At 55.3% G+C, this 23300-nt stretch overlaps 2 protein-coding genes across 8 annotated transcripts; both read right to left on the bottom strand.

Moving 5' to 3' along the window:
• Window positions 1-240: 240 nt before the first annotated feature.
• On the bottom strand, window positions 241-9418 carry ST6GALNAC4 (ST6 N-acetylgalactosaminide alpha-2,6-sialyltransferase 4). Of its 3 annotated transcripts, XM_043469661.1 has the most exons (7): window positions 9263-9418; window positions 8768-8857; window positions 7024-7209; window positions 4425-4673; window positions 4261-4331; window positions 2081-2188; window positions 241-945 (listed from the first exon to the last, which is right to left on the bottom strand). In XM_043469661.1, the coding sequence occupies exons 2-7, from the start codon at window positions 8777-8779 to the stop codon at window positions 693-695; spliced, it is 879 nt and encodes a 292-aa protein (XP_043325596.1). In that variant the 5' UTR covers window positions 8780-8857; window positions 9263-9418; the 3' UTR covers window positions 241-692. The 3 variants fall into 3 exon arrangements, with proteins under 3 accessions (XP_043325596.1, XP_043325595.1, XP_043325594.1); XM_043469660.1 differs by having other exon boundaries at window positions 4261-4673; XM_043469659.1 differs by lacking the exons at window positions 2081-2188; window positions 9263-9418 and having other exon boundaries at window positions 4261-4673; window positions 8768-8794.
• A 5223-nt stretch (window positions 9419-14641) lies between these two features.
• On the bottom strand, window positions 14642-23300 carry PIP5KL1 (phosphatidylinositol-4-phosphate 5-kinase like 1). 5 transcript variants are annotated; one of them, XM_043470533.1, is made up of 10 exons: window positions 23011-23300; window positions 21985-22188; window positions 20755-20805; window positions 20397-20551; window positions 20053-20177; window positions 19316-19350; window positions 19170-19225; window positions 18311-18423; window positions 17861-18014; window positions 14642-15217 (listed from the first exon to the last, which is right to left on the bottom strand). In XM_043470533.1, the coding sequence occupies exons 1-10, from the start codon at window positions 23221-23223 to the stop codon at window positions 14950-14952; spliced, it is 1374 nt and encodes a 457-aa protein (XP_043326468.1). In that variant the 5' UTR covers window positions 23224-23300; the 3' UTR covers window positions 14642-14949. The 5 variants fall into 5 exon arrangements, with proteins under 5 accessions (XP_043326468.1, XP_043326469.1, XP_043326470.1 ...); XM_043470534.1 differs by lacking the exon at window positions 20755-20805; XM_043470536.1 differs by lacking the exon at window positions 17861-18014 and having other exon boundaries at window positions 14970-15217.

The raw sequence follows: 23300 nt of genomic DNA on the forward strand, positions 1-23300 counted from the left end.
GGAATCCCACGGAAGCCTCTGATCTGGGGCGTTTCCTGGGCTATGTGCTGCCATGAGGCCACACATCCTGAGCTGGTGGGGAAGAAGATAGGCTCTCGAGAAAGAAACAGGCAGGCAGATTAGACAGCCAGAAGGCCAGCTGGCTGGAGGTCTCCCCTCAAGTCAACAGGTCATGGGATTGTGGTGAGCAGAGAAGCTCCAGTCCCCACCCTCAGACACATGACAATAGCCGGGACAGACTTCCAGAAAACACATTTACCCGTACACTCCAGAGGTGGCCCTGACAGTCACAGTTCAAAGGCTCTCCCCCTTCACCCAATGAACCCCAAGCTCGAGGCTGCCCCACCGAGGGCAACCAGCCTGGGAAGTGTGGCACCAAAGGCAGGTGGAGAGGGAGTGCAGAGAGGAAGGACCAGGGCTGGTGCTCGGTCGAAATTCATAGTGCTGGTGACCGGGGGCCACCAGCCCCCAGGGCAAAGGTCACTGGACAGACTCAGAGGTGGGAAGAACTTGAAAACGAAGACTCAGATTACTCAGGGAGCAGGGGTGGGGAGGAGGCTGCAAAGGTCACTAGAGGCCTCCTCCTCTCTCCCCAAGTCTAGAAGCCTGAGATGGCTCCAAGTGTCCCCAAGGGTATGGCTGGAAGGGAACTCAGGTCCGCTCGGCACATGGCAGGAGGCAGGATCCATAAATTAAGTGTTTTTGGCGGAGTGTGGCTGCAACAGAGGCCTGGTGATGGCGCTGTGGCGATGGGGCCACTGCATCCTCCAGGATGGGTGGGCGAAGACGATGGGCCTCTTCTTGGCCCAGCGAGAGAACACAGCCTTCTCGGTGATGAAGCGGTGGGCGCTGCGGGGCGCCCGCTCATGCGCCAGGTACATCTGACACTCATCCAGCCGGCCCTTCTCGAAGTAGTGGTAAGGCACCGAGGGGTGATGCTCCTCCCTGTGGGTGGGGAAGAGGGACAGGTGTGAGGAACCCCAGCTCGCCCGCCTCCCGCCAGACCCTGCCACCTGCCAGGACCATCCCTTACCCAGCCCTACGGACCACAGAGTCCCACAGGCCTGGTCCCAAGGGTAGCCAAGATAGATAAAGGAGGAACAGGGAAGCCCCTGAGGATTCCAAAGGCCAAGGGCTCAAGCCCTGGCTGTACCTCTTGCGAGCTGGTTGACTCTAGGTCAAGACAAACGCCCTGAGCCTCAATAACCCATCTGTAAAATGGGCATGGTGACATCTACCTTCTTGGCTGAAAGTGAAAGTGAAGTGGCTCAGTCATGTCCGACTCTTTGTGACCCCATGGACGGTAGCCTACCAGGCTCCTCCATCCATGGAATGTTCCAGACATGAGTACTGGAGTGGGTTGCCATTTCCTTCTCCAGGGGATCATCCTGACCCAGCGATCAAACCTGGGTCATCCCACATTGCAGGCAGACTTTACCGCCTGAGCCACTAGGGAAGCTAAAACCACAGGTCAAAAAATGCATAGTGCCTGGTGCCGGGCTCATGGTTGAGGGACCCCTGGTTCCCGGCAGCATGGAACTGCCAGGCCTGCACATCCACCTACTCACGGGCAGTCTGGCCAGGCGTCCTGGTAGAGAGGGGCTACTTTCATCTTGCCCACGTGCTCAGCAAAGAAGTTCCCCCCAAAAAACAGAGGGTGAAAACGTGGGGCCCCTTCAGTTCAGTGATGGGAGCTATGACAGTGTTGAACTAGAACATCGCAAGTCAAAGCTTAGGCGTAACAGCTGATGACGGACACGCATGGCAGCCCTGAGGCTGGGGTTAAGGACTTCGGTAGATCGTTCTCTCGCTAAACCTTTCCACAAGCTTCTGAGGACAGTGTGGTCATTTGCTCTCTTTGACCGGAGAAAACGGTTGCCATGGGAGGTGGCAGCCGGGCCCAAGACCACTCGGGCACAGAGGAGGTGGGAACCCAGCCTGTTCTACAGGTTGGGCTCCTTCCCACTGGGTACCAGGCCCAAGGGCTGTCTGTGCCTTGGCTGCTCACGCGGAAGCCCACATATCCTCAGCGTAGGGCCCAAACACGGTGTCCCCCCGCCTGGCTCCTGGCTGGCCTGACCTGCAGTAGCTGTCGCTGACCATCCCGTAGACCACGATCTCCTCACACAGCTCCAGGGCGAGGATCATGGTGAACCAGCCGGTGCTGAGGAAGGACCCGGACTGCCTCCTGGCCGGGGGAGGGACGCATAGTCAGCTGGCCACATCCGCCAGCTCAACTTGGAAGCAAGGTGGCCCCAGCTCAGCTGGCTTACCACACAGCACTGGTTCCCCTCCGAGTCAAGGGCTTCTCATCTCGACCCCCACAGAAAGCCTCTGGGGGACACTGGGGAGCTGGAAGATCTGGCCCAAGGCCAGCAGTGGGCAAGAGGTGGGCGTGGGTGCCAACCCAGGTCTGTTCATCTTCTACCCATCAACACAGGACTTGAGCAAACCACGCCCCCAACAATGATGATGCATCAGCCCTGGTCACACCCTCTCCGCATCACAGGGACCAAGCTTGCAGAGACAGCAGAAAGCAGCAGAAACACAGCCATTGAAAGTGGGGAAGAGGGTTGTCTAGAGTCAAACAGTCTTCAGCTTGAATCCTGAATCTGCTCCGGGGCATCCGGTTTGCTTATGAACCTCTCTGAGCCTCACTGCCCCATGGGTGACATGGGGATAACTACAGGTGGTGATGGAGAGGGAACACTGTCAGTCCAGCTCCTCCCACAAGCCCCAACCCCCAACTCAGAGCATGGGAGCCTGGAGCTGGACCTGGCCTCGCCACTCTCAAAGCACCAGTACTGATTACTTTCCCAGCTGATGGCCATTCATCTCGGGCTCTACTGAAGGGCTGTGGGGTGGTTCAGCCATTCAAACTAAACACCTCCCAAGCCCTGAGCTGGCCATGAAGTGGCCCCACCCAGCGTTAACATTCTCAAGGAAGGGGGCAGCTGGAAGAGACCTGCTGGGAAGACAAGGAAACAAAAGAATGGGATGACTGATGTCAGGTAGGAAGTGTTCCTTCAGACAGGGCCAAGGAGAAACACCATCCATACTGAACGCAAGGGAGGATGTGGGGGTAGGGATGGCAGGTGCAAAGGCCTGCAGGCGAGAGCAGTGTGGATGTCCATGGCCAGTGTGGCTGGAGCAGGGCAAGCGAAGGACGATGAGGCCACAGAAGCAGGCAGGGGCAGACCATGCGAGGGCATGAAGGCCAGGGGAGGGGAGGAGGTGGGAGTCTGGATTTTATTTTCCATGTGATGCGAAGCTGCTGTAGGGTGAGGCCAGGTGACTGGTGGGATGAACTCACTGGGGCACTTAAGAGATCAGATTGCAGGGCTTGCTGCAAGGGCAGGGGAGTGTGGGGACTTTCCTGTGTTCCAGTGGCTAAGACTCTGCGTTCTCAGTGCAGAGGACCCAGGTTCGATCCCTGGTCAGGAAACTAGATCCCACATTCTGCGGCTAAGAGTTTGCATGCCACAACTAAAGATCCAGCATGCCACAACAAAGATCCCATGTGCTGCAACTAAGACCAGGCACAGTCAACTAACTAAAAATATTACCAAAAACACAGAGGAGGATGGTGGCTTAGGTCAAGGAGGTACCCGTGGGCAAGGAAGGAGAGTCGCGAGCCCATCCTACGTGACAGGTGATGAAATAAGGGGAGTCGAGGGCAAAGTCAAGGGTTTGACTAAAAAACTGGAGGCTGGTGGCTGTATTTTCTGAGCTGAGGAGGTGGGGGAGAAGCCAGTGTGCAGAGGAGGAAGCCATAACAGTTCAAGTGCTCTTCTGGGTGTTGGATAAAATGAGATCTTGAAGGCAAGAGGACTTAGCTCAGTACCTGGTGCACAAAAAGGGCTGTTAGAACTGCCACTGTTACTTTCAATTCTGGAAGGGACATCAGAAACCAATTCAGGTCTCAGAGCATCCCCTCCAAACAGAAGAGCTCCCTGCCATGGCCCCACACTGGTCACCACCATCACCACCACCACCAACCACCCCCCACCGCCCCGCCCCGGTGTATACTGGTGAGGCCGAACGCCTTTCACCACCATGTGGAACATCTATATGGTCATTCGATGATGACAGTCTCTGATTCCTGTCCCCATCAGAGGGCAGGACCACGTCTGCCTCTATCACTGCTGAGCCCCAGTGCCAGACAGAGCAGACCCTCGATGGACCAGAGGCTCCTGGAGAAGGCAGGCCCCCAGCTGCCAGGGAGACCCCCAGCAGGCCAGCTCCCCGGCTCACGCTCACCGGTTCTTGCCCGTCTCGTCCTGGAAGACCTGGTCGCAGTAGGCCATCATTCGCTCGGTGAACGTGTACACCTGCAGGCCAGGGTACATCCTGGTGAGCTGCAGCAGCGCACGGTAGGTGCGGCCGCCCAGCACCCGGTCCATGTGCTTCCCCTGGCCCCACACCACATAGAGCGTGTCGCGGGCCTGCTGGAAGTAGTGGGAGTAGTTTCGCAGCAGCAGAGGCACGCTCGTGTGGGAGATGACCCGCAGGGTGCTCCGCTGGCCCACATCTGCCTCGAAGCCCACGGTGGGCGCCTGGTTCATGCGCAGTACACACTCAGCGCTGTCGATCTCGGCGCCCAGGCCCGAGCCCAGCATCTGGCCTGAGCTGGACACCACGGCGCAGCTGCGGCATGGCTCTCGGACCAGCGGCTGCGGGGGGAGGTAGAGAGAAAGAAAGGAAGTCCTGGGCACGTAGCTTCCACCCCTCCTTCTCCGCCACCCAGGAATACCCCTGACCACCTGTATCAGCTCCAAGGACTTCATCAACCCATTTTGCAGATGAGGAAACAGAAGCCAGGCAGTTGGAATGACTTTCTAAAGGTCATACCAGTGACAAGTGGCAGAGCCAAGATTCCTTGTTCAAGGTCCTGTGCTTCCCCGTCAGCCACATTTCTGGCCCTGGTTTCTGTTGCTAAGGCCCTGTGAGGCCCTACATTGCACTTTCTTGTTAGGATTATGTAAGTTAATATTTATAAAGCACTTAGAGAAGTTCCTGGCACAGACTAGGTGTCAGTTATATATTTGTTAGGTAAATATGAACCCCAGCTCTTCAGAATTACTTTTAGGTCACTTCCTTCTCTGCCCAAGTCCCATTTTCCTTGTCTCAGTTTATAAGTAAAAGCCCATGACAACATTGGGAACCTCTGGTTCTGAGCCTGAATCCTGGCTCTGCCCCATCCTAGCTGTGTGTGCTTAAGGCAAGTTACTTTGTCTCTCTGAGCCTCAATTTCTTCATTTATAAAAAGGGGACGAAAATAGCATCTACTTGATCAGGTCATAAGGATTCAATTAAAAATGCCTAGAGAGTGATCAACACAGCCTGAGGGCATAGTAAGCTGCCCTCCTACCCCACCTCATTATCTCATAAGAGGCAGAAGCTGATCCAACAAGTCTGCAAACTGTAACTGGAGGTCAGGGCTCCCAGGAAGAAGACTTGCTGCCTACCCCAGGCCTCCATGCCCTCTTTGGGAACACAGGTTGATGGAGGCCTATAAAGGATGTGGAAACACTCAATCTAGTCGATAAAAGACACACAGTTGTAGCCCACTCAGGGACAGTTTATGTCTGACACTGTGTTGATTTAAGGACTCGTAGCCCCATTTTCCATGCCCTGGCAATAAAGAACAAGACTTCCTTATTCTGCCCTCAGTTTGAGCCTGAGCTGACAATTGTAGTCTGTTCAGATCCAAGGTCACCATCAGCCGCAGAAGGTGTTCTGCTTGTCCTGTTCTGCAGGGTCTTTAAGACAATGAGTCCTACATAGAAATCAGCCCTTTTGACATTCTAAGATTTTCTGCTCTGTTAACAAACTCAGAGGATCTGGCTATCCTGGGGCCACGTCCTCATAAACTCTGAGCATCTGAAATGAACACTAGCTGTGACCATGGAAGCTGGGACAGCGTCTACCCAGCCCACCTTGCCGCTTGTCCCTCTTGGCCAAACCTGGCGGCACTTGAGTTTGTCCCTCCCAACTCAGCTGTTTCTGCATCTTGATCAAAGATTTACACAGCACCCATTCTAAACACTGTCCATGAATCACAGAGTTGGACCTGCAGAGCAACCCTACTGAGGCAGGAACCACAATGACTGCCTTTCACAGATGAGGCAACTGTGACTCAGAGGGATGAAGACCTGAAACAGATCTCCAACGCAAGGTCCCTGAGCCGTCCTCCCTCCGACCAACACTCGGAGAGCTGGCAGACTCCGAGCTCGGACCTTCCTGCACCGGGTGTCGTTGGGAGATGCCTTTGAGAAACCTACCAGCTGGGGCTGCTGAAATCAGGGTGAGCAGTGTAAAGCGTTCTGAACCTCACTTGGCAGAACAAGCGTGGGGAGGTGCACGCCACGGGGCAGGGGCCTCAGCTGCCTCGTCACCCTGGGCTTCACTGTCCCTGTCTCCTGTAGAGGGACAGCTCTGGGGCAGATCTGTATCCCCAGGAGGTATCAGCACAAGGCAGGGCACATCGAAGGCACCAAATACACACTTGCTAAACAGATGGGTTGTGCGTGGACAGTTAGTAATAAATCTAAAGCTGCATGTACCACCATGATGTGATGCTATCTGGCTCCCAGGCTGGACCGGGAGTTCCAGGTGGCCACCCTGCCTAACTCATCTTTTTTATCCCCAGTGCCCAGCTGAGAGCCATCAGGCAATATTCATTGAATTAAAAAAAAAAAAAAAAAAAAGACATTTAGCAATACCCTGGTGGTCCAGTGGTTACGACTCAGCGCTTTCACTGCTGTGGCCTGGATTCAAGCCCTAACTGGGGAACTAAGATCCTGCAAGCCACGCAGTGCAGCCACAATTGGAAAAAAAAATTTCCTCCTAGAATTTGAAGCTCAGAGAGGTAAAGGGTCAGCTTGACCAGAGGAGCCAAGTCCAGGATGCAGGCTGGCCTGATGTGAGCCCAGTTCTCACAGTCCCCAGAGTCAGGGAGAACCCTGGCAAGCTTGGCTGGGCCTGCGCCCCACCCCCTGACACACTGCCCAGCGAACTCACCTTCCCATCTGGCACACTGCTGTAGCCACTAAAGTGCAGAGGCCCCGGCACGGTGGGCCTGGAGTTGATAGAGAGGTGGGGGTCCAGGCAGGCGGCCGGGCAGAAGGGCATGCAGGCCCAGCAGCACAGCAGGATGTAGACAGCCGAGAAGCCCGCAGAGCAGAGGACGATGAGCAGGAGCCGACCCTGGGGGAGACAGCGGTCATGGGGTGCAAGCTGGGGGGACTGGCGCTGGAGCTCCTAGAAGCTGCCGCTGGGGTCCCCAACCTCATGGGTCCAAACCCCAGTTCAGTAGTTCCCAGAACATCAGCAGAGGCCACAGTCTCTGTTAGCCAGGCCTGCCTCTGGGCTTGGTTCGGAGCGCATGCATGACTGAGATAAGCCCTATTATCCCAATATTCTAAATAAGGAAACCAATTTGGGGTGAAAATGGGTAGGCAACTCAAGGCCACACAGTAAGAAAGCAACAGGGTGGGGTCTCCAAATCAGAAACCCTCCTCTTAACCAGAAAGCTGAGGTGCCCTGTGCAGCCTTGGGTATAACTGTCTACCTCTCTGGGCCTGCTTCCTCTGTGAAACTGATACTACCCACAGTGGGAACTCACTCTGAGGACAGTGGTCAAAGGGCTACAGTAAAGTGCTGTGCATATGAAGACATGAGAGTGGCCCAGTAGAAGGGCCACCAGTTCCCTTCAGATCCCAGGTTGAGGCTGTCCCCTCCCCCAGCTGACTCCATGGTCGCCCCCCTCCCCCAGCTGATGATCATGACCTGGGTCAGCAGACCGTGTGAGTAAAGAGACAGTAGAAGGGGACATAGGGAAGGGTCACTCAGCAAACGGTTTCAAGAACTGAGAGCTGCAGCCCTGAGGCTCCCTCCTCCAGAAACCACGTCCCCAGAGGCCACGTGAACCAGGAAGCCCTCCTGGCCCCCTGCCCGGCTGGCAGATGTAGTGAATACCTCCACCGAGCCTTCAAGGAGGGGCCGCCTGGTGGGGGGACACAACCCTGGCCTGCCATTGTGTGCCGGGCCACCTTGGTCACCACCTGTGTCTCTCTGGGCTCTAACCGGTCTCCCAGCCTGCCCAAGACACAGGTCCCTCAGCCTCAGAAACCATCTGGCAAGCTGGCTGGGGCTCTCTGAAAATCAGAGGTGAAAAAGTAGCCCCCACCAGTCCCCTCCTTGGGCATATCCTGCCAGAGGCCCTCCCTCCTCTGCCCACAAGCCACTTCAGCTCCTAAAAATAAATCTCTGTGAGACCAGCTGTGCGCAGGAGGGGGTTCAGCCCCTGAGGCCTCAAGCTGTGCTTGGCACCTGGTTCCCTGCCCGCAAGGACCCAGAGACCTTGATTCAGGCAGCTGACTTTCCACAACATTCAAGGCTCTCACCAGGGGCTCCTGAATAAAGTCAAGATTCCGCTAAACTGAACTTTCACGACATACCCTGCTCCCAGGTAGATGCCTCACCTGGGTGACCCCTGGATGCTCACAGGAGGCAGTACTATTATCTCCATTATATAGAAGAGGAGCAAGGCACTGACACCAGAGAGGGAATGCCACTTGCCCAGGGCCACACAGCCTGGCAGATCAGGGCTGGACTTTGAGGCCAGTCTGCTGGTCTCCTTCAGCTCAGGAGCAGTGGAATCATAAGTGACAGTCAGCCCTGGGGTGGGGAGTCAGGGGCGGGGGGTGAGGCTACTGGGCCGGAAGCCACCTCCCCTGTGAGCCTTCCTCCTTCTGCCACTTACCGGAGCCTTCATGCTGTCACTGCCGCTCAGCAGCCCGGTGGCTGCTGCCTCCAGGGATCAGGCTGGGAAGGGATCGGAGGAGCCAGGGACCTGCCAAGACCCAGACACTCAGAGCTGGGTCCCAGGCCTCCAAGGAATCTGCCCAGGGATACTGAGGCAGGGGAGGGTACAGGCCTGGGTCAGGGCAGACGGCTTCTGGGAATCACATGCCCTCAAGTCCCCAAACACCGGGCAAACACCGTCCCCATCCTAAAGGAGCTGAAACCTCCCGCCAACCCAGTCCCCACTGCACAGATGGGGAAGGAGAGGTAGACAAGAGAAGCCCAGGGCTCAAGGCCACCCCATCCAGTCTGGGTCAGATAAGCACCAGGAGCCTGGAGCCTTGACTCCCATCTCTGCCTAACTCACTAACAGAGAGGCCTGGGGCTGGACGGGACAAGGACTCTCCACCCCACCGCCAGACCCCACCGACCCCTCACCAGCTCGGGCGCTAACCTGGAGGGCAGGCGGGGATGCGCCGGCTGCTCCCCATCCGCTGCTCGGAGCTCCATGGCCCGCGGGCGGGACGGACGGGGCAGGAAGCCAGAGCCCCGGGACTGAGGCGTCGCCGTCGCAGTCGTCTCAGCTTCTGGAGGCTGGAAAGTGATTGTGCGCCGCCGCCGGCGGGGGCGGGGTTTGCTAGGACTGCGGGGAGGAGTCAGGCGCTGGGCGCGAGGCTGAGCGGCAGGGGCGGGGGCGGGGCCTACGAGCGCGCCTCGGGTGGGGCGTGCGCGGTGGGCGTGGGCGGGGGCGGTGAGGCCGCAGGGTCTAGGGACCCGGCCTCAGCAGCTGGGGGTGGAGTCTCAGCTCCGGCATCTCTTCCCTTCTGCCTTTCAGTGCATCTCCTAAGCTCCTGCGGGTGGTGGGGTGGGCGGCCCCCTAGAGGAAAGACCTAGAGGGTGCCTTGTGTGCCTTGTCGCCCTCTTGTGGTCCGGACTGGAATTTCTCCATTTCTGAAGTTTGGGTGTGGGGAGCTTCAGGGACAATCAAGTGGGGTTTTAGGCTGAGGCAGCTCCAGATTTCCAGCTTGGTAGGGTTGCCGGATTTCGCAAAGTGAAATACCGCATGCCCACTTATATTGGAATTTGAGAAAAGAAAGCGCTAAGTCGCATCTGACTCTTGCAACCCCGTGGACTGTAGCCCGCCAGGCTCCTCTGTCCATGGGATTCTCCAGGCAAGAATACTGGAGTGGGTTGCCATTTCTTTCTCCAGGAGATCTTCCCGACCCAGGTATCGAACCCAAGTGTCCAGCAGTGCAGGTAGATTCTTTATCGGTTGAACTACGCAGGAAAGTAGCCACTAATTATGTTAGAAATGTGAAAGTCCAGTGTAACTGTGTGTGAGTCGCTCAGTCATGTCCAACTCTTTGCGACCCCACGAACTGTAGCCTGCCAGGCTTCTCTGTCCATGGAATTCTCCAGGCAAGAATCTTGGAGTGGATTGCCATTCCCTTCTCCAGAGGATCTTCCCTACCCAGGGATGGAACCCTGGTCTCCTGCATCGCAGGCAGATTCTTTACTGTCTGAGCTACAGGGACGTCCTCCAGTGTAACTGGGCATCCTGTATTCTTTTTTCCTGGCATCCTTACCTGGACTACTTCAGATGAGCCTCAGTTTTTCTCCTCTGTGGAGGGGGTGTTGATGATAGAACCTACCTCAAAGTGCCGGAGCATCTTGTGGCAGAAGCAGGATTTGAACTGGGCAGTCACTGCAAAGCCAGGGCTCTGACCACCTACTTTCAACTCCCAAATGCCCCTGTTTTGTTGCAGGGTCCAGCGGTAAGACCAGGTTAGAATCACAGGATGGGGATATACAAAACATAACCAGTATTCAATTCCTGAGTCACTTGGTTTATTGTACACAATTAGCAGGTGAAGAGTTGGACTATATAAAGGGCTGACTGCTGAAGAATTGATGCTTTCCAACTGTGGTGCTAGGGAAGGCTCTGAGAGTCCCTTGGACTGCAAGGAGATCAAACCAGTCAATCTTAAAGGAAATCAACCCTGAATATTCATTGGAAGGACTGATGCAGAAGCTGAAGCTCCAGTACTTTGGCCACCTGATGTGAAGAGCTGACTCATTGGAAAAGACCATGATGCTAGGAAAGATTGAAGGCAGGAGGAGAAGGGAAATGACAGAGGAAACGGTTGGATGGCATTAGCAGCTCACTGGAAATGAGTTTGAGCAAACTCCGGGAGATGGTGAAGGACAGGGAAGCCTGGTGTGCTGCAGTCCATGGGGTCACAAAGACTAGGACATGACTTCGTGACTGAACAACAACAAAAGCAGGCAACACAGGTTAGTCAAAGTAGGGAAAATAGAAACGAGGGTAACAAACTTGTCCAAGGAGAAGTCTGGGAAGATCCCACCTCAGCACCAGTGAGCAGCAGGTTTTGGTCCAGCTGAACCAGTCTCATGACAGACATGATAGGAAGTCACCTTCTGCCCCAACAGAGCATCCATCTGGAACAATAGTGGGGAGTCCTCCAGCAAAGAGCCTTCAAGTTGCTCAGCACTGTGGTCTCATTTTAAGGAATCTGCCTATAGAGGGTAACAGTTATACCCCCAAGGAGTCTTAGTCTTTATCAGTCTTGGTGCCAATAGAGTCTTTCTGAGAAACCAAACTAATTCCTTATCTAAAGCAATGCTTTTTTTTTTTGACCACACTAAATGGTATGCAGGATCTTAATTCCCCCACCAGGGATCAAATCTGCACCCTCTTCAGGGAAAGCATAGAATCTTAACAGCTGGACCTCCAAGAAAGTCCCTAAAGCAACAATGTTAATTTATCACATTCAGACACTCACAGTCCTGTAATGGACAGTTCACAATAACTAATATGGAAGTTCACATTGGCCACTGTGATTCCATCTTGAATTACTAAATTTAAATCCTATGAGTTTCATGCAAGATGAGGAGGAAGCGTAGAAACAGAAGAAGTCACACTGTAAAAGCCTGGGCTCCTGCTCTGGTCCTATTTCAAACTCTATTTTCCTATTTCTAAGAGGTTCTGATGTGGATACAATAGCAAGGTATCTGTGTTGGGAACCTGCACCCACTTCAGCAACTTTCCAGGGCTATCCACTCCATGTGCATGCATGCTAAGTCACTTCAGTCATGTCTGATTCTTTGTGACCCCAGTGACTGTAGCCCACCAGGCTCCTCTGTCCATGAGAGATTCTCCAGGCAAGGATGTGGAATGGGTTGCCATGCTCTCCTCCAGGGGATCTTCCCAACCCAGGGATTGAACCCGAATCTCCTGCATTGGCAGGCGGGTTTTTTACCACTAGCACTACCTGGGAAGACCACATGCAAAGCCAAATTCCCCGAAGCCGGTGATTAGACCTCCGTGCTGCTACTCATCCTATTGGAAGGGCTGATGTTGAAGCAGCCCTGCTCCCAGCGCATCCTTTGAGCACAAACCTTCCTTGTGTTGCCTCACCCCAACCTGGGCACACCTAAGTTCAGTCTTTCTCCGTGGCCCCAACTCCAAGGGGAAGAAAATGGTGAGATGTTCCCTATGGATTCACTGATCACCCACAATGGCTGGTGAAGTGATGATTCCTTCCGCATAGAGGCATATGCCTTGCTAAGACTGCATGGGGACAGGGACACACACAACGGTCCCAAGCTCCCAGAGCAGAAGAGGATCGTACATCCACAGGGGAACTGACACCAGCAAGTCCTGCAGCCGCAGATGAAGCTCCTCAGTTTGACCCTGCAAAAGTCCTCTCTCCTCATCCTGATCTGTAAGGCCGTGCATGCTCTGAACTCCTGCCTCCTTCCCAATCGCTGTCCACCCACCCTGACTGCCGTTTCAATCTCCAGTTGCATTGAACTTGTTCCTACCTCAGGACCTTTGCACTTGCCGTATCCTCAACCTGGACTTCTGTATTCACATGGTCAGCTCTTTCTAGTCATTCAGCTCAAATATCACCTCCTTAGAAGGCCCTTGTCAACCCCTCTATCTGACACCACACCCCCATTACTCTTGTCCCAACTTGATTTATTTTTTTCAAAGGACTTTTCACACTCTGAAATCACACTGTGCATTGACTCATTGTCTTGTTTATGGTCCACCTGCCCACTAACCTCTATTCCGTGTGGGCAGTCAGGCCAGTCATGTCCTTAGAGCATTTCCAACACCAGCACGGTGTCCAGCACACACACAGTGCTAGATAATGTGTTGCTTGAGCCAGTTAGAAGAGCCAGGAGTCCTGTGCCTCGTGAGACCTTAGAGGGGCCACTTTCTTTCAGGCCCTGCCTCAGCCCATTGTCAGAGACCCAAAGTAGGTAGAGACTGAACCATCCCTCTCCATGAGCGTAGGTCTCAGGCCCTGACTCAGCCCGGTCGGATCCAGACCCCAGGAGAATGTAGGGCCAAACCCCCGTTTCCTGCTGTGCTGCCCTTCCACCAGAGTTTCCACGGCCCACCCACCTCCTTAGTGATGACCTTAACGCACTCCGTGTCTCAACTTCCTGCTGAGCCAGAACGAGAAGTGCTCCGTGGTTTGTGCCAGCTCAGAAAAGTTGAGTAATCACCTAGGGTCACCCAAACAGCAAGGGATGACGTCAATTATGTATATATTCCAGGAGCCCACGCTCCAGCCCTGCAGCCTAAGACTTCCTTTTCCTCTCCCTTCCCCCACCAGCCGTCTTTCCTTGTTTTCTCTTATGGCCAGTGCAATGGCAGCGTTGAGTCACTGAGTGACTTTCCCAAGGTCTGGAATCATCCGACCCCAGGGACCAGTGATTGGCCCACAAAGCTCCCCCCACCCCACCACACTGTCACCCCACCCTCAAACTCCGACCGCAGTGAAATAATTTTTTCTCTCAAATGCCAAGCTCTCTCTTACCCCAGATCTTTGCTGTGTCCTTGGCTTGGGACACCCCCCAACCCCCTGCCACCACCAGAGCTGTATCTGATTCTTCTGGTCTCTGTTTAGAGGTTAGAGCCCCCCTTCCCATCAAATAACTAGATAGGGGCTCCTTCCCTAAGCACCATGGCCCCTTGTTTCTTCACAAGGCTTTGTCACACACGTGGCTTTTATCACTGTTCCCCCCACACACACACACTGTGAGTTCTTCGGAGGAAGAATCTCTGCATTTCGCTCCACCCCAGGTCCGCATTCCCCCGGCAGAGGGCCTGTCACATAGCAGATGCTCAATAAATATTTAATGAGTTAAATAGTTCCATTTGCAAAATTAGACCACTGAGGCACAGAGAGGTTTAGCACCTTTTCCTGGTCCCACAGCCTGGCCACAGAGAAGCTCTAGAGGAAAGGCTCCCTTGGGCATGGTTGAATTGGACTGGGGTCAGAGGTAGGGCTGAAGTTTCCTAGAGGAGGGAGAAGGAATGATCAGGGGCTATGCAGGCAATTTCCTTCTCTGCTCTGGTGATGTCTGTGTGTCCAGACTGACCACCAACCCCTGCTCCCATTTCACAGGTGATTAAAGTGACTCCCAGAGGAGGGCAGAACTTACTCAAGATCAATAGTGGACCCCAGTCTAATGTTTCCTAGAGCTGAAGCCCCCCCGCCCATGCCCCACTTCCTCCCACCTGTGCAGGATATAAGGGGGCCACCCCAGAGGGAGACCAGTGGGTCCTGCTAGAGCCTGGGTTGAGGGGGCAGGTATTGGGAGGCCTGGGTTCTTGGGCTGGCCTTGCCACTTACCCGTGCATGAGTCCCTTAAAGTCTTTGGGCCTCAGTTTCCCCGTCCGGACGACAAAGGGGCTGGACTTGGAGGTTTCAGCCACCCCCTTCCCCAGTGAGGACAGGACTGTGGGAGCTGATGAATAAGAATACAGCTCCTGAGTCCAAAAGGCATAGTTGAGTCCTGGTTCTCGCATTTATTGCTGAATGATTTTGTTCAGTCCCTTCACCCCCTGAACCTTCATTTCATGGTCTGTAAAAAAGAATAGTAGCTTTTCTCTTTTTTTTTGAGGATTAAATAATCTCACGTTAGGGTAGTCCCTGGCACAATGCCAGGCACAGCATTCCCCAGCAAAACGAGTTCATAGTATTAGGGGATGCCGCCCTCTGGAGGCCAACCGGAGGAACGGCAGGCGAGGGGCCAGGCTGGAACCCGCGTCCCCGGCGTGGTCCCATGTGTCCAGATGGGGAGACAGCGGCTGCGCGCCGGTCACTCCGTGTGCGCCTCTGCCCACTGGCAAAGGCGACGGGCATAGCAAGCTGGGCTGACGGTTGAGAAGGTCCGGCCTGGGTAGCGCAGCGTCTTCCACAGTTGCTCCAGCCGCTTGCGGAGCCCGTAGACCGTGGTGAGGTCTACCAGGCCTAGGAAATAGCGATGCTCCGGCCCGTCCACGATGTGTAGGGCGTTGGGGGCGTCGGGCAGCAGTCGGCGGTTCTGGGCTCCCGACTCCTCGGCGCTCTGTGCCCCTCGTATAGACCTGGGGGCCGACAGGAGGGTGAGATAACCGCCTCCTCCGAGGACCCCCAGTCAATGGACCCTGTCAGCCCGGGCCAGGCTGCCCCTGGGTCATCCCCACACCTCCTGTGTGCCCCGGCCTGTGATGTCAGGTAAACTGGGGGGCTGAGTGAATTGCAATTGACAGGCTAAAAGCTGAGCTGTGCGCTCTGCAGCCGCCGGCTAGCCACGTATGGCCCCTGAGCGCTTCAATGTGGCCAGTCCCAACTGAGATGCATGGTTAGTGTAAAATACATACTGGAAAAAAAAAGAAAAAGAAAAAAAAATACTGAATTTCCAAGACAGTATGAGAAAAAGAATGCAAGATATAAATGTTTACATTGATTAGATGATGAAAGGATCAAAGTTTGGATGTATGAAGTAAGGGAAATATGTTATTAAATTATTTTTACCTATTTCTTTTTACTTTTTATTTATTTATTAAGATTTTTTTAAAGCCTTTATTGGATTTGTTACACTACTGCTTCTGTTGTATGTTTTGGTTTTTTGGCCCCAAGGCTTGTGGGATCTTAATTCTCCCACCAGGTATCAAACCCGCACCCCCTGCATTAGAAGGCAGTCTTAACCACTGGACTGCCAGGGAAGTCCCTCTTTTTACTCTTTAAAATGAGGCTACTAGAAAATTTAAAACTACCTGTGTGGCTAGGGTTAACTTTCTACTGGATAGCGCTGGTATCTAGCATTTGGGTCTACATTTAATGTAGAGCATCTGGCTCTACATTTAAGTACCACATCATTTTGGGTAAGTCCCATATTTGGGTGGGCTTCCCTGATGGCCCAAACAGTAAAGAATCTGCCTGCAATGCAGGAGATATGGGTTCGGTTCCTGGGTGGGGAAGATCCCCTGGAGAAGGAAATGGTAACCCACTCCAGTATCCTTGCCTGGAAAATTTCATGGACAGAGGAGCCAGGTGGGCTACAGTCCAGGGGGTCGCAAAAAGTCAGACACGACTGAGCATGCACACGCCACACCGTATTTAGGTATTTCCAAAACTGCTGTTTGGGGTCATCCAACCCTGAAAGTTTCAGAGTGGCAGAGTTGAAACCTTGCAGAAAAACCCAAGTTTGCAGATGGTGTGTCTTTTTGCCTCAAATTGTATTCCAAATCAGAAGATGCCTCTGGTGGGGGCCCCCAATCCAAGCCAGAGAAGGCTCAATTCCCTAACTTTGTCCTCTTGTGATGGTGCAACTTGGAGAGTAGGGGGTCGGGGGTCGCTGAGGGCTTTATTCCTGCCCTGCCCAGGTCTTGGGGGGAAATAAGCCAATCAAAGAAAGCTCCCTCCCACCCCAGGCACCAACCAATCTGAACAGAGTGGTCTGGGAGCCTGGACAGAATACTGGTACTTTCTGCAGTGGCAGGGTTAACCTGGGGATGGTAGGTTCTGAATGAGGGGCTGGGAACTGAGTGGAAGTGGGGTGGTGGCCATTTACCAGCCAGCTTGGAAAATTTCAATAGAATAAAAACCACTGTATGCAAACTTGGATTTACTCTAGCTTGGATGGGCAGACTTAGGGGAATCTGTATCCCATAGCGGGTATTCCACTACCTGGTCAGGATGTGTCCACCAAGTCACAGGTTTCATGGGGAGCCATTACCTTGGGTTGTGCCCAAGACTTGCCCATTGGAAGGTCTTCCTCCAAAGGGTGGGGCTGGGGGCGGGGTGAGTGGACATCAGTTTTCATTTGTCCACCCACCAAATCAATGAACTTATTTCCTTTCTTATTTTCCAAGAAGGACCTATCTTAATGCCTAAATATTTCTGAAAAGCAAAAGTGAAAGTGTTAGTAGCTCAGTTATATCCGACTCTTTGCAACCCCATGGACTGCAGGCTACTAGGTTGCTTTGTCCATGGGATTCTCCAGGCAAGAATACTGGAGTGGGGTGCCACGCCCTTTTCCAGGGGATCTTCCCAGTCCAGGGATTGAACCCAGGTCTCCTGCTCTGCAAGCAGATTCTTTACCACCGAACTGCCAGGGCAGCCCTGACTGTTCAACTACAAAAGTGGGCCTTGGAGAACTGAAATCCAAGTAACTAACCAAGTACCAACATGAATCCTCAAAAGTCATTCTACAACTTCATTTCCTCCCTCTGAGGCTCAGTTTTCACATCTCTAAATTGGGAATGAACCCATCCTCTCAAAACCTCATGGTCAGCATGCAAGGACTGACTGCATGCAAGAGGAAGGCAACATGATGATGGTGCCAGTGGTGATGACTTCAGGGTCCTCGAAGTGAAATGACCAGGTCAAGGGGCAAGGGCTCTTTCTAAGGCAAAAATGAAGTAGGTCTGAAATCTTCAATGACTCCACATCCCCTTCTGGAAAATGGGCAGATTCTTCAAATCAACACTGAAGCTCTCATCCAACTGGATCTCACCTGGTCTTTCCCCTGCTGTGATCTACCTGTGCCCACTATCCCTGCTGGCCAGGCTTCTCCAGCTCTCCTCCGCCCCTCCCCCCCCCACACACATACATGTACACACATACACACAAATACTGCACTTTCCAGGCTTTGAACCTCTGCCTGTGTTGTTTCTCCCACCACACCACCTGTCTTGTCCATGCTTTCATCACCTCATCCTTGCTGTTGCCTCTGGGGGGCCCACCTGGCTGTGCGGAAGATAAGGCTACTGCCTGGGCCCCTCTCATCCTCATGAAGACGCTGGAAGGCCATCAGGAGGCTGTAATCCAGTACATTGAGCTCTCGGAGGAAGGCGGTGTCCAATTCCATCTGGCGGAGGAACCAGCTCCGCTGGGGCCCTGCCGGAGCATCAGTGCCCCCACCTAAGTGCTCGTCGGGTGCCGGGCAAGGTGCTGCGGGCTCCACATGCACCTGCCCCGGGAGGGCAGGAGACATTACTGTCCCAATTCACAGATGGGCAAACTCATCTGTAATTTGCCTTGGTCACCTAGCTAGAGAGTCGCGGAGCTAGGATTCTCCACGTGACTCCAGAATCTAGGCTGTTAATGACTCGGGCAGAGGGTAGTGCCAAGGACACCCTTCTAACTTCACCCTAAACAGAGGAAGAGCAGGCAGTGACCACCCTATGGCTCACCCAGATTGATGGTCTTGCCCTGAAAGTTGAGGTCTTTCAGCACCAGCACAAGGAGGCTGCCCTCAGGGGCGGGCTCCACCCAACGGCTCACCTCGCAGCCCTTGATGTCATACCTGGAGGTGAGGGGTGGGGGAGATAGAATTCCACATTATACAGACTTGAGACACACAGGAAAGCTCACAAGGTGATAAGAAACAAGAGCAGCCACTGGGTGACTGTTCAGATTCTCAGCACAACCCCAGTCCATTATCGCTCCCCTGTTAGAGATGAAGAAAAAAACCTCAGAGAGGTTTTTCAATTTGCCCAAGACCACACAGTGACTAAAGGGCAGAGCAGGGATTCCAACTCAGGCTGAACACCAGTCCAGCCTTTCCCCTTGCCTGTGCCTGCCTCTTGGCCCCTTGTCATCCTTGGGGTATCTGACACAGTGGGCCCATACTACTCGCAGAACCACAAGGGCCTGTGGGAGGTCTGCAGCCCCTGGGGAGCACCAATGTGGAGCTCTGGTGGCAGAGGAGGCAGGACTAGGAGGCTCAGAGGGCCTCCTCCAATCAGAGGCTGGATTTGAATCCCTGCTTCTAGCACAGTAGCTATGTAGATTTCCCCTCCTCAATTTCTCATCCACAAAATGGGGATGATAAGGACACCTACCCCTCAGAGATATTCTGGGAAGGAAGATGATGAGTGCAAATGACTCTACACAGCACTCATTGCCTCTTGAGCACTCAAGAGACGTTGGTCGTGGGGATCATGGTCTCGGACCCGTCAAGAGATCTTGGGATCGATCTTTCGCTGTCTATCCCATGAGTGTGGGCGCTTCAGGTGGTACATTCTGGGCGGGGCTGGGAGGCCGACTCACCTCTCAGAGATGCGGCCGGCGGGATAGAAGACGCTCTGCATGACGATGAAGTATTTCTGGGGACAGGAGTAGGGAGTGAGAGGAGACAGGGTCTCACCCTTCCGCCGCCCCCTCCGGCCCGGTCCACTCGGCTCGGCCTCACCCACCTTCTTTCCCCGAGCCACCCGCAGACTGTGCACTCCTGGAAGGGGAGAGGGCGTCAGGTGAGGGGCGCAAATTCGGATACGCCCCCGGGGCCCATCCTGTCCAAGGCCAGTTTCAGGCCACTCCTCCTCTTCGAGATCTGCCGCTTCCCAAGCCTCCAGGCCGCGCCCCCAGACCCCTCCCTTCCCCAATTTGAGGGTGGTGTCCCGACTTGACCTGTTTCTAGATTTAGCCCCAAATGGGCGACTCAGACGGTTAAGAATCTGCTTGCAATGCAGGAGACTTGGGTTCGAGCCGTGGGTCAGGAAGATCCCTTGGAGAAGGGAATGGCTACACACTCCAGTATTCTTGCCTGGAGAATCCCATGGACAGAGGAGACTGACGGGCTACCGTCCACGGGGTCGCAGAGAGACACTACTGAGCGACTAACAGGCCCACAACTCTTCCTCCGGTCACTGTCCAATCCCAACCCCGCCCCCTTGGGGCCCCACCCAGGTCTTGGCCCCGCCCATAGACCCCGCCCCCTCGTACATTGCGGTCTAGGACCTGCCTCCCCACTGGACTTGGCCCCCGCCTCTCTGTGGCCTAGTGCCCTCCACCCTGCTCAGACTCAGGTCCCCTACGCTCCCCCCACCACCCGCGATCCTGGAACCTTCCGACTCTCCGACCCCTCCCTTTCTCGCCCTCTCTCCTCACCCCTCCCCGCTCCCTGCAGTCCCGGGTCCCGGACAGGTCGTACCCAGCAACCGTGCGAGCAGTGAGTGTGGGTGTCGCTGCAGGTGATGCACGTAGCGGGGCAGATGGGCGAGCAGCGCCTGCACCTCCCGGCTCCGCAGGGTCTTCAGGAAGAAGCGTTGGTCGTGGCTGAGGGGCGGGAGGGAGAGGTCACTGTCCAGGCCGGTCAGGAGCCGCCTCCCCACCGCCCGTCTGGCCTCCTATCTCCGCCCCTCTCCATCGGACCGCTATCTGGACGTGACCCAACCTAACCTGGCCATTCTCTCTCTCCTCAAGCGCATCCCTCCCCCGACTCCTCCCCCCAGACACCACTCCCCCCGCCATTCCCCACCCCTGCCACCAGCTCACGACAGAAAGAAGCTGGCCTTGCTCTTGGAGGTGCTGAGGAACTGCAGGTAGGGGCGGCCGGGACCCAGCGCGGCCTGGTAGTCCTCCTCGGCCAGCCCCAGGGAGCGCCGCAGTCGGGCGAAGGCGGGGCCAGCCAAAGTGCCCAGCTCGAAGCCCTGCGAGGAGGAAGAACAGCCCCCAGGAGTGTCCCCTGGCGCCCAGGGGTGTGCAGTTGGCCCTCCCGAGGGAGAGTCAGGGTTAAGCACACTCTTTCTGCAAGACCCCAGGGTCAAGCCATCACTCCCACTGCAACTGATGCAGAAACTGAGGAGGAGAGCTGAACACATTCCCTCTCATGCAGTGGTCTTGGGCTTCCTACCTCATGAACCTGGGTCAGGACTTCGGAAAAATCCTCCTCTGTGGGCAGCCCCTGGAGCAAGGAGCAGAGGGGCCCAGGGCAAGTCTCAGCCGACACTGCCAGCCCAGGGTCTCCCAGAGTCTGGCACCCGGCCTCACCCCTTCCCCCCATGTGGTTCCTCCAGCAGCTGGGGGCTAACCGAGGCGTGAGCTGAGCAGGGAGAGCACCAGCCCTCCCAGAGCTGGAGGGAAGGAGCCGGGGCAGGTCCCAGGTGTGTCTTATTCACTGCTGAGTCTCCCACACCAGTCTCTGAGTTAGAGCCTGGCACATGTGCCCAGACACAACGGGGGCCAAAGTGTTGCCGGATGCCCTCCCGGTAAAAGGGGGTGGCCTTGAAGTCTAGGGACCTGCCTGACTGAGCCTGGGAAGAGTAGAATCAGAGAAAGCTTCCTGGAGGAGGTGCCCCCTAAGATGAAATGTGAGGGTAGTGAAGATGGGTAGCAAGGTGCTCATAGCAGGGGGAACAGCAGTGATGGCCACTGGGAAGAGGAGAGACCGAGACTGAAGAGAATAAGGAGGGGTGGACTGAGAATGAGGTTGGACAGATGGCCCTTGAGCTTGAGCCAGCAGGACGCTGAGACCATGCTGAGAATTGAGGAACCCTGCAAGATTATCAGCAGGTGATGAGATTTAGAGGACTCCTGCATCTCCCTGGACCTCCAGGTCCCTGTGCTAGGATGGGGTCACACTGCACATGTGTGCACACACACCAACGACACACATGCTCACCCGGGGCCATCCAGCTGCTGAGCTTGCAGTGGGCGACCCTTTCTGCTGAGCCAGCCTGGCCCTAGCCAGAGCTCTGGGGAGGATGGGCGGAGCTGGTGGGGTGGGGGTGGGGTCCCTTCTCAACTGCACACCCTGGCAGAAAGGGAGGACCTCAGAGACCAAAGAGTACAATCCCTCCCACCCATTATACAGATGGAGACACTGAGGCCTAAAGAGAGGCAGACACCCACCTAGATCATACATCCACCACGTGGGTTCAAGGGCTTCCTCACACCCTCAACACACCTTGGGCTCTCTGGCTTCCTGGCCTCAGCCCAGAAATGTCCCTCCTTCCCTGCACCAAGTCCCTGCCTTCCTCCCCTTCTATCTGGCCTGCTCTGATCCCCAGCCCTGCATTATTAGCAGGACGGGGCATCAGCCTGGTCTCACTGTTAGCGGAGGTGCGTGGAACTGGCCACTCACCGTGGGCGGGTGGTCCATGGACACTTGAGTGGCAGCCCACAGCCCTGCCTGCATCAGGCACATCACCTGGTGCAACTCGTGCCCGGGGCCAATCTCAAACAGTCCCAGGCGACACTGCTTGTCTCGTAGACGCCAGAGGAGCCCACGGTGGCCAGAGCTTGAAGCAGCTGCTCTGCGTCCAGCCTCTGGGGAGGGGGCCAGGATCTGTGGTGGGTGGCACCAGAAGCAGTCAGCATGGGGCAGTCAGCATCCCACCAGGGAAAGACCCTGGTCTGAGTCCCACATCACTGTTTGTCAGCTCTCTCCTAATCTCTCTCTGCCTCAGTTCCCTTAGTTGTAAAATGCAGAAAAGGCTGGTACCCACCTCACGGCGTGTTGTGAGGGGACCGTGCCTGGCATTCAGTCAGCACTCATAGTGATGGTTCTTATTATCAGCGGATAATTCATTCCGCAGCCTCTCACTAGCTGTGTAACCTTAGGTAAATCACCTAACCTTTCTGCACCTCGCTCTCTGGTCTGTAAACTGAGAACTACAATAACTCCTTCGTGGATGGTATTAACTGTTGTTACTGTTGAGTCTGAGCACCGTGCACAGGATCTCCTTATAGTAGGAGCTGTGATGTCAGTGATTGAGTCATCTACTCTACTCGTCTACGCCGAATTCCTCCAGTCCTGCGCGGCAGGTCCCCATGAAGCTGAAGTCACCGCTTCTGACCCATCTTCAGTCGGCACCCACCATGAGCCCAGCCCTCGCTGAGAGCTTGACCTCCTAACTGCCCTATGAAGGAGACGCTTTTATTATTGTCTCCATTTTGCAATGAGGAAACCAAGCAAGTTCTCGTGGAAAACCCGCCGGACTCCCCACTTCAGACCAGCAGCCCCAGGTGGGGCGTGTCCCAGTCCCGCCCAAGTGCAGGACCCCTCCTGGGTTTGGATGGGGATGTGTCCGCCCCATACAGGGCGGGGAGACCCGGCCACTGCTCTCCAACCCTTTCCTTTCCTGTCCTCTCTCGGGTCGGCACCTACCTCGCGGGGCCCCGGGCTCGGCGCGGCCATCGCCCCCGCAGCAGCTTCCCGGGCTCGGGCCGCGTCCCCAGCTGCCGGGTAGCCCCGCAGCAGGAGCCAGGCCCCGCCCCTGCTTCTCGATGGACCAATCGAGCGGTGCCGGTCACGGCTGCACCCAATCCGAAAGGGGGAGCCGGGGATAGCCTGCGGGTCCCGCCTCCGGGGCTGCAGCATCCTTCGGATAGCGGTCCAGGGCGGGGCGGGGCCGCCGCGCGATGGTTAGGATCTCTGCGGCGTGAAGACCCCCTCCC

Source organism: Cervus canadensis, chromosome 5, assembly GCF_019320065.1.
Source record: "Cervus canadensis isolate Bull #8, Minnesota chromosome 5, ASM1932006v1, whole genome shotgun sequence".
In the NCBI taxonomy this organism is placed as follows: Eukaryota; Metazoa; Chordata; class Mammalia; order Artiodactyla; family Cervidae; genus Cervus; species Cervus canadensis.

Bases quoted from the DNA above. Each gene is read 5' to 3' on its own strand.
- ST6GALNAC4 (XM_043469660.1), bottom strand. The intron at 2,189-4,260 runs GTGAGCGTGAGC...TCCCCCGGCCAG, and splicing joins GACGAGACGGGCAAGAACCG to GAGGCAGTCCGGGTCCTTCC. The intron at 946-2,080 runs GTCAGGCCAGCC...CCCCACCCACAG, and splicing joins GTCAGCGACAGCTACTGCAG to GGAGGAGCATCACCCCTCGG.
- PIP5KL1 (XM_043470533.1), bottom strand. From the start codon at position 23,223: ATGCTGCAGCCCCGGAGGCGGGACCCGCAGGCTATCCCCGGCTCCCCC. The intron at 19,351-20,052 runs GTACGACCTGTC...CTCCCCTTCCAG, and splicing joins ACTGCTCGCACGGTTGCTGG to GAGTGCACAGTCTGCGGGTG. The intron at 15,218-17,860 runs GTGGGCCCCCCA...GTCGGCCCCCAG, and splicing joins CTTATCTTCCGCACAGCCAG to GTCTATACGAGGGGCACAGA.